The 10,146-nt window shown below is 46.7% G+C and overlaps 1 protein-coding gene across 1 annotated transcript; it reads right to left on the minus strand.

Annotated features, from left to right (window-relative positions):
* Positions 1 to 4,952: 4,952 nt before the first annotated feature.
* Positions 4,953 to 10,128, minus strand: LOC114866806 (TBC1 domain family member 10A-like). The gene is made up of 9 exons (XM_029168994.3): positions 9,727 to 10,128; positions 9,237 to 9,336; positions 9,000 to 9,107; positions 8,761 to 8,867; positions 8,565 to 8,679; positions 8,387 to 8,452; positions 7,689 to 7,878; positions 7,284 to 7,438; positions 4,953 to 7,142 (listed from the first exon to the last, which is right to left on the minus strand). The coding sequence occupies exons 1-9, from the start codon at positions 9,906 to 9,908 to the stop codon at positions 6,759 to 6,761; spliced, it is 1,407 nt and encodes a 468-aa protein (XP_029024827.1). The 5' UTR covers positions 9,909 to 10,128; the 3' UTR covers positions 4,953 to 6,758.
* Between the last annotated feature and the right edge of the window lie 18 nt (positions 10,129 to 10,146).

Raw genomic sequence — 10,146 nt, forward strand, 5'->3', positions numbered from 1 at the left:
TTTTATCGCGTCGGACTGTTTTTAAGTCAGGAAACCGTTGCACGATGCAGCCGGTGCTGGGTTTGTTTGTGCACTTTCTACTCGTGCACAGCATCACGAGGCATTTCCATCTCAGATCCCTCTGCGCTGCAGCCCCAGCGCAGATCTGAACACAGTCTTCTGCCTGTGGACCGGTCGAGACCGGGGGACTCTGTTGATATAGACCTTCCTGCTTTGAGCATGTTGATGCCTTGGACTCGTATTTATCAGATATGAATGTGAGGACAGAGGAGGGACATCCCAAACAGTTATGATGAAGCGGTTATAAATAGCTCCAGGGGCGACGTGCGCAGGACGCTGAGGCGAGTTCATGTCTGAAGGAAGAAGAGGGTGAGGTCTGTTTATCGCTCATGGACGCGCTGAGGTAACAGCGCTGCTGTTCGTGCTCTCGCCGTGTTTGACACAGGATGAGGACTAATTGAGTAACAGGGTTATTTTCTGGGTGACCGAGATAAAACAGGACGCAGGCAAAAACCACTGCCACGTCCTCACCATGTGCACGTGGGCCACTGATTTGTGTGGAGCTGATGTTAACATGAACCTGCGGCGTCATTCGCGCCTAATGCGGCTGTTATTGTTTTGTCAGGAGACATTAGGCTTCATTGCAGGTCGGATCCCGAGCCCCAACGGCGTCTCGTGCACTGCGAACACAGGAAACGCTTAAAGATAATGGTTTGTAAAACTGTTGATTTAAACTATCAGAGCAGAGACAGGGACCGCAGCCTCCCTCCTGTCTAAACACAAACACTGAAACAGCAGCAATAAAACCTGCACATTTCCTCTTCCTGAGCGCCCGCGAGGTGAGAATCTTCCTCCTGCTGCAAATCTCCTCCTGGATGGAATATTGTCGGCATGAACGTGTGAAGCGAGGGGGGTCGGAGATCAGGGCTGTGAGCCTTTCATCCCTCGCATGTAACAGGAGCCGCTTCGCTGATTTCCACGCCGCGCGTCTGAACTTCACAGGCTGAAACACGAAGCCGGCGGCTCGGCCTCAAGGCCGCGGCACCAGCGCAGACACACACACACACACACACACACACGCGTGTGTCACAACCCTGCGTGTTCACACACTGTGTGACACCCTTTACTACGGCGGCTGAAACACAATGAGCTATTGTAACCTCAAACCGAAGGTCCTGACGCCCATGTGCTTTTGCCATTAGTCTCAATTATAACAGGCTATGAGGTCAGGCGCTGATGCGTGTCTGTGTGTCAACACACACACCCCTCACGCTTCCATAAGGCTGCACACGAACATAAGCACAAAGTGCATGTTAATCATGGGAACTTATCACATTCAGAATCCTGTTTTCACCCTTCAGTCTCCAGAAGGGACTCAGATGAGTCGACATTTTCTTCCTCAAATGCAAACACAGACAAACTGGGACGCCTCTGAAGTGAGGAAGTTTACCTCAGGGCTCGTTTTCTCCGTCCATTGTCCCCAGGCTCACTTCGCTTTCTGTCTTTATACGTGGACTGGAGCATGCGCACGCACTGGGAGAAGCTGGGCCTTCTAACAAACAGTGGGCGCTCAGGGTGCGAGGAGCCAATCAGAAGCTTCGGTGCAGCGTCCTAGCATCATTCAGGTCCTGCAGCAAAGGCAGATTTTACAGGCAGCGGGTGGGAGCTGAGCAGATGAGTCGCGCTTCCACTAAGATTCAAACAAACTTATTTAAAAAATCTGCAGCATTTGCAAAATAAATTATCTAAATATTCTACAAACCCATGACTTATCTCCCTTCCTTCAAGCCAAGTCTACAGTTGTTTACATTGTTGGTGCTATCGCTCCTTCTTCACTTCATCGGTATCAGCTGGGTCCAGATCAAACTTGTTCAGGTTTATCTGGACTCAGGCCGGTCTCAGCGTCTCACACACCCCTCCTCCCTCTCCCTATCCTCTTGTAGCCCCCGGTTTCCTTGCTGGGAGAGGAGGGGGGGTGATGCAAGGGAAGAGAGGAGACAGTAGGGATGTGACACAACAATTGTAGGAAGTGACTTCAGATCAATACAAATTAGTGCTGAACACATCGTCAGCAGCGAGGTAACAAACATCCACCGGTGAAGAGATAAACATGTAACACAAACAAAATTTATGCAACACATAAAGTCAGACCCAAGGTCCGAGTGGAATATGAGCAGCTAACGCCTGAAGAAAACAGCAGCTGCCAGTTATTACAAGCTGAGATTGAACATCTCAAACAATAGAAGGCTGCACAGAAAAGCACATCACAACGCAAAGCAAGAAGTCATGCAAAATTAAAGCAGTTCAGAAGCTAAGTTAAAGGTTTCAGCAGAGGAGAGTGGCAGTTCAACAGTTCAGAGGTCACTATGGGGTGAGAACCCGATCGGTGTGGATGTTGCACAACCCTGATCACGTCAACAACTTCAAACATGCTGAAATCAAGTGGAAAGAGGCCGGAGTTAAGATGATGCGATCCTTTACGACCAGCGGCGGCGTGAAACTGCAGGAATCAGGGTTGCACATTGGGAAGGGACTCCCCACTCCCCCTGCTCCGGCCAGGCCTTGAGCCGCTGCCGCTGATGGTTATCGGATTACACCAAAATAAAAGCGGCAGAACTTACGCCAACAACGGGGAACAATAGCCCAGACACTGACCTGACGCACCAAGACGTTTAAATCGGTCTTATGCTGACTCATAAGCTGTTCAGCAGCGACGCCAGAGAGCGAGGAGGGGAAGCCCCGCTGCAACTAAACACATGCGTACTATCATTTCCTGTTAGCAATCAGGACAGCGTGGAATAAAAGCTGATGGATCGAGCGTTACGGCTGCATGCCAGCTACTGTGAGCACCATAAAAGGACACGTCAGCATCCTGCCCGCTGACCGTTGAGCAAACGTCTGTCTGACCCCTGACACCGGCCTCCCTCCAACGCCGCTTCCTGTGCCACACGTGCACCTCTGCTACTTTAATCACAGGCTCCAACCCAAAACGAGAAAAAGAAGGAACAAAGCAAGTGGAACCTCAAGATGAAAACTCACTGAAATGAGCATCGCTCATTCACTGAATTAGCAGATTAAGGTGAAGTCTGCAGATGATGTAGCTGTGACTGCATTCAGACTAGTTTGCACTTCTCCCCCTCCAGCTCCTGACCTCTCCCCCCTCAGTGCTCCCTCTGGGAGGAGCGGAGGATGGGGGGTGCAGGCCGGGATAAAGGTACACACCATCAGTCCTCGTTACCAAAAAGCTTTAGAGGAGCTTTACAGCTCATGAAGCCAGACTGTAATCTCCCAGACGCTTCACACATATGGCCTTCATGAGCTCATCCAGCTCTAAACTCAGCCTGCCCCCACAAACAGCCACAGCGTATAATAAGGCATCACGTGTGTGATATCGGTTTACAAAGACTGGAGACAGGTTTTGTAATAGACAGAGATACACAAAAAAAAAAACATACAAAAGCTTCTTTTTAAATGCTCACTGTGAGCGGTGAAGGGTTTGAGGAGTCCGACTGGACCTTGTCCTTTCAGCCACACCTTGGTTTGTTTCTTACACTGTAAATCCTGTAATACAGCACAATGGCTGTGAAACTGTGAGCACAGATTTCTCCTTTTCAGACGAGTTTCCTTGCTTTTCTGTTTGAGCACCAGGGTCATTTCTTTACAATAAAGTACCACCAGTAGCTCGAGTTAAGTTCCCTCAATGTGCCAACCTTACACGACCATACAGATGAAGACGGGCAATGAAACCTTTTACTGCTGTAAGGAACCAGAGCCCTGTGGATTCAACATACTGGACCTCCAGAATCATCAAGATTTCCTTATCTCATAATTGTTGGCAACATAAATGTGGTGAGTGGCCAAAAGAAACTGCTGTGATTTTATCAATATAATTGTAAACCACAGTTCATTGTGACGACTTTATGATGTCGCTGCGTCGTACGTCTGCAAACGAAGGCGCGTGAACACTGATTTGTGAGGGAGGGAGCCACAAAGCAGCAATGAGCCATTGTCCTACAAGCGCTGCAAATTGTTCTTGCGGCCACGGGGCAAGTCTAGGTCACATCTCCCTCTCTGCGGATCAGCCATAAAGAAAGTCTCTCATTACAGCCTCTCTGGCCCAGGGCCGCGTCCACAGAAAGTCCCAGCGCCCCAGCACAGCGAGAGCCAGACAGGTGGCGAGTAAGGAGGGCAGGGTGGGGTCGGGTGGGCTCGGACGAGGTGAAGGGTGGAGCTGGGATGAGAATGGGCGGACGGGCTGAGACTGTTTACAGATAGCGACAGGCACAATAGGGAGGACGGTACAAAAATGTGCTAATGACAAGCAAATAGAAAAGCCACTGTGACGCCGGGAGGAGGCTGCTGAATGTAATTAATTAAAATACTGGCCTTCGCAGACAGAACATGCAAAAAAAAAAAAAAAAAAACGAGAAGTCTGAGAACAATAGCAAGGCAGTTAAATCCAAAGTAAGACGAGTAATAGCTACATGATTGGATGGTTTGGGCTTCATGGGATGTGTAAATTAAAATGTAGGGGGGAGCGTTCTGGGCCGTCATGTTGTTGGGCTGCAGCTGAACCTCGCAGAGGGAGAAGGAGGAAGAAGAAGATGATGATGAAGATGAAGATGATTGCCTGTATGAGAGCAGGGGCTTCCATTCAGACACCAAAGGCCAATGGCTGCGTGAGACGCGTTGTGTCGGCGCTGTGGGAATTCGCCACATTTGAGATGCAAATTCCTGCCAGAGCTGAAAGAGCCGGAGAAACAGGTGTCCTAGGAAGTGTGCTGCTGCGTGGGCGAGCGAGGGCGGGCAGGCGAGCGAGGGCGGGCGGGCGGGCGCGAGGCGCTGAATGACAACACAGGGTGCATTGAAACGCTGCGTGTTCAGGCCAATCTGTGCGGCACTTGTTCCTGCCTCGAGTTCTTCTGGAGATACAATAAGACGTACGACAGATCTGCAAAATCAAAACTTTTATTGATTTAAATGTCATTTCGGTACAAAAACAGCTTAAGGATATTAGAAAGTGATTTTTGTCAGTTGACCAAATATATCAGAAATCAAGTCCTTTATACCAGAACAGGATGAGCTGCAAAAACAATTTAACTTTACACACAAGAGCTTCAACCATTTTTTTAAGAAATCAACAAAGGATTTGGTTGACAACACACATCCTCAGCTTTGGAATGAGCTGTTTTTCTGATCCCTGGATGAATCATTTGCAGATCCACGCATGCTGGTTAATGTGTTTTTGTTCAATGCTATGGGCTTCTAGACAGATAAACCTGTAACATACACAACCACTCTAACCAGTTACATAGTCCACTGGAATGAAGCAATTCACTGAGCTCATATTTGTTGCTTTTCTATAAGTCATTTGTTTTATAAGTTATGATCTAAACATAAAATTTTTGCATCATCAAATGTTCACGTTAATGTAGTTTAGTTCCTATTTTTGTTTCTCATGAGGTGGACTGCATTTCAAATGTTATCCTGTAACTGTAAAATGTTGCTTGTTAAATCATTCTTCATACTGACTTCATATTTAGTCCATACTTATGTTTCTTGGCTTTGTAAAAAAACAAAAAATAGAAATCCCATTATTTAAAGAAAAGAAAACTGATATTTTGATATATAAAACTTTAAGCATGATTGTACAAAAACTGCTTCTGTTAGCGTCCTCAAAAGGTTTTTTTACTGTTAATGTTAGATACTGACTTCATAGCATAAATATTAACCCTATTATCTCCCAGACTGGCAACAACCAACATGACTATCTTAATACACATGTAAAAAAATATGTATTCAAAATCTTTGGCTTCATGTTAAAAATATCCCTGCACCTTTTTTTTTCCTTCACACCAGAGTCTCAGCTGGTGTCCGCTCACTGCTTCTCCCAGCTCAGGCTGACACATTATACCAGGACGCCCCCAAGTGTTCAGCAGCAGTAGAGACGAACTCCAGGATGCAGCAACACTAACAAACTGTGCTGAAATGCAGATAAACTGCGTCTGCACATTAAGTGTGACGACTGAGTCTAGCAGAACGCTACCAGTAAATCTCTGCACTGGCAACAGTCTGATGTAGAAAGTAGGTTTCCATCCAACACACTCAACACTTCATCCATGACTGTATGAATGTAAATATAAATCAGTATTATGATTTAATTCACCTAAGATACAAAACTAAAGGTGATGTTTTCCTGCAGCTAGCAGAAACCTGATTATTTTGCACGTAACATTTGCAACCCAACTTTTCCACCTCAGACGGAACCTTTACCTGCAATTTTGTGCACAAAGTCAGCTGGATAGAATTCCGTGTGAAGAGGAGAGCTTCAAACTATCACTTAAGGCTAAATTACACTTCATTGTCAACGAGGGGAAGAACCAGAGCACTGCATTTAAATGGCAAATAGCAGCAGTAGCTTTTCCTAGTGAGTGCCTTCATGCTATCAGTCACGTGAAGCTAATGGCTCCACACTCCCACAGACATGGGCACAAAGTGCACACGATTGCCGCCATTTACACATTTATGAGTCCCATTACATAAAAAAATACTGTCATGTATATCCATGACTACACTACTAAAAGTAGAGTAAATAGCAGATACATACTGCACATTACAGCGAGTCTTTACAATTCTGAGAATCAGCATTTGGTCAGCAAATATTTCAATTTAGTTTAACCTACCTGAGTCATGACTGATATGAGTCAGTGAAGGCTATAAGGAATAATTTTTGATTAGGTGGTGTCAGACTTCACCTGCTACAGGTAAGTGTCATGCTCTGAGCTGCTGAGACTCTCTTTGGACCCTCGTATGGCCAGTTGCGTGGGGAGAGGTGAGGGTTTGAAGATGGGAGCGTATGGATTGACCACCTCCTCGAGGGGCAGGTTTGTTTCATTTTTTATTTCCTCTAAATCATCTGCTTGTCCTTCGTCTGTCTGGGGAGCCAGGGGAGACTTCACTATGATGGTGGGCCTGTGTTTCAGTTCCTGCCGACTGGGTGGCTCTGCTGTCATGATGGCCTTGGCGCCGTGCATCCGTGGAGGGGACTTACAGTGCAGGTCTCCATGAGTCTCCTTCCAGCGACGCAGCTGAATCTGATGTTCCTTCTCAATGTCTTTCTCAGACACTGACAACTCCGTGACCTAAAAACACAGGGTGCAAATCACGTGCCAGGTAATGTCTAAGCTAATTGCTCCAGCATGTTACTTGTTAAATATTTTTGCTGTTAGTTGTTGGCAAAGTCAAAGAGGGCTCCTGTAACAGTACAATAAAAGAGGTCATACCTCGTCCACTAGGAAGCTTTCTTGCATGTACTGTGGCTTTATAGTGCGGAGCAGTTCTATCGTTTCATAAAAACCTTGGCAGGATTTCAGTTTCTCTTGTGAACCCAAGATGCACTTTAGCAGAACCAGACCCACTCGGAACAGGATCTTCACTCCTGAGAACAGAACATATAAGACAACGTGAAGCTACAGCAGTGGTCATAGTTTATTTTGAAGTAAAAGCGCACAAAACTAAAAATGTCCGAATCATTTCTAAATCATGGCATATCAAAATGAATTATTTAGATAATTAACTATAGTTATGCTACTGTCAGTTGTGTAAAATAAGGAAACTGAATAAGAACAATAAAAAGACAAGCTTTGAAAGACAGACCAAATCAAGTTACACAGAGTGTGGTGTTGTACCTTCACAGAGGAACATGTCCCAGACACGCAGCACTGAGGCCCAAGGCAGAGTCCTTGAGAAGGCGCACATGAACCACTCCGTCATGTACAGCGTTGGCTCCACGTTGTGCTTTTTCAGGTGACGATGGGCCACGGGAGACACCCGGCGCAGCAAAGCGTGAAGGATCTCCCCATCCAGTTGGATCGCCTCCTGTGGAGACAACACAGGGAGTCAGGGAAGATGGAGACAGCAAGAACAGACTCTTTTCTCTTTGTTGGTGGTTGTCTAATGATCTGGCCTGGGCAGTGTTTTGGTTGTTAGCTCATCCATGTTAAGATAGAGGCCTAATGCCCTGGGGATGTAACACTACTACCAGAAGTAGCAAGAATCTTTAACCCTGAACTGAGGTTATCTAACTATTTGTGTCTGCTTTAACATGGAGGCAGAATCTATGCCTTATAATTTTGGTATGATGTGTAATTTATGGTAAGCCAGCAGAAATGCAGGATTCACTCCTATAAAAAAGCAGTTTTGTCATGTGTGAATTTACAGTCTACATAGTTCAGAGCACTGAAGAGCTTAGTAGGTAATAATTAACATGCTGAACACAGTGAATGTGAAATCCTTTTTTACTGCAGGCAAGTCCAACTCGGATGTCTTAAAACGTTTGTATACCACATGCCAAATAAGGAAACCGTGTGGCTGCGTGGATCCTTACCAGCCCCGTGCTGTAGTATCCAGGGAGGTATTTCTCACAAATTTGAACAAGAACCCAAAACGCATCCTGAGACAAAGACAGAGAGTAACCATCAGCATGTTTTAAAACACTACAATAAATGTGGAATTTAAGGGAAGCATTCATGACATAAAGCACATTTAGACTGTCCAGTGTGTACCTCCGCTGGCATATGCATCAGGAGTAGAGCAGCAATGGGAGCCTGGGCCTGACAGTAACCTTCTTCTGGCCGATGTAGTGTATAAGCCTTCAGTATGCGGAACAAGTCCTGCTGCCTATATGTAGAACGCACACAATACATGAAACGTCACCACAATCAAAGGCTTATTAATAGGCCTTCAGACGGCAACACTTACCCATGGCCTCCTCTTGCTGCAAACATTTCGTGGAAGGGGAACTGTCGATGGAGGTCCCTCTCAATAATATCCACCCACTTGGGATCTCCTGGCTGGTTGTCAAGCTCCTAAAATTGCACAACTTTGTCAGCTTTGCAACCATTTAATATAGATCTCTAAATTATGATGATTCAGAAGTCAAAAAAACTAACATTATACTATAAGTCATGACGACAAAGTACCACTACTACACAACTGACCTGGAACCTTTTCTTGTTCTGCCCCATTTTCACTTTGGCCCCAGTGAGGTAGAGCCAGGCCCGGCCACGCAGGGATGGAGGGATCCCCTTCTGACAGCGCTCCTTCACCTGTAAATCAACAAAGTATATATGCAATTCGGACCAAAATGTGGTATTCAGACCCTGCTGATGCCACAGGGAGCAACGGAAACAAGGAGTGAAGCCACACGCACAAGCTACAGCTGAAGCGCCGCCAACCTTTTTGTGTCTTTTGGCCATCCACTTGTCCCAGCTGTTGAGCATCTCCAGCCATTTTGCCTCCCGTTGCCTCAAAACCTCCGTAGGAATGTCCTCAGCGCTGTGGAGATAAGAGACAATGTCAAGTATTTACACAACAAACACGAAGAACGTGTGGCTTGAGAAGAACCAGTGATCCAAGAGGGCAAAAGGCTCTTCACAGCCTGGGGTTATCTATTCTGACATCTCCTTCCACATTCAAAACTCATGCAGACGACGGTCATGTCCACCGTCTGTGCCCAGCAGCACATTGCTGGGCTCCTTGTGTCGAACTATGCTCGTCAGCCACCGGGGCAGATAGGAAGCCAGATCTCTATCATCTTTACCGGTTTTACCTGTCTTCACCCAACAAGGTGCAAGGAAGCACCTGAAGTATGCGACGGCCCGTGACAGCATTAAATACAGGTTCATTCCGTCGTTACAACAATGAGCAATAAGAAAGTCCACTTACGATTCCCCGGAGGTTTGCTGGGCTCCGCCGGTGAAGCCGTACTTATCCACCCGCGTCCCTCCGGGTCCCGTGCTGCCGTTCGGCTCCGGCTCGGGTCCATACGAGCCGTCTTTCCCATTATCTGTCAGCTTCTCTGTGCTGCCCCGCAAATTAAGTCCATTGCCCGGTTCGGTTTTTGCCATTTAATCCACATTTACCTCAGCAGAAGCCGCCCGTCTACAGTATTAACACACAACTCCCGAGCAGCGCCAAACGCCTGGCTAACCGTTTAAAAGCCCCCATGAAGACGCTGTTAGCTCACCCACCGTGGCAGCTAGCTACGGTTGCTAAGACGATTACATTCCTGGCGGCCCGCTAGAGTTCAAGTCGATAAGCGCTAAACCACTCCGCGACGCTCACATAGTTAGTTAGTTAGTTAGT

This window comes from Betta splendens, chromosome 12 (genome assembly GCF_900634795.4).
Source record: "Betta splendens chromosome 12, fBetSpl5.4, whole genome shotgun sequence".
NCBI lineage: Eukaryota > Metazoa > Chordata > Actinopteri > Anabantiformes > Osphronemidae > Betta > Betta splendens.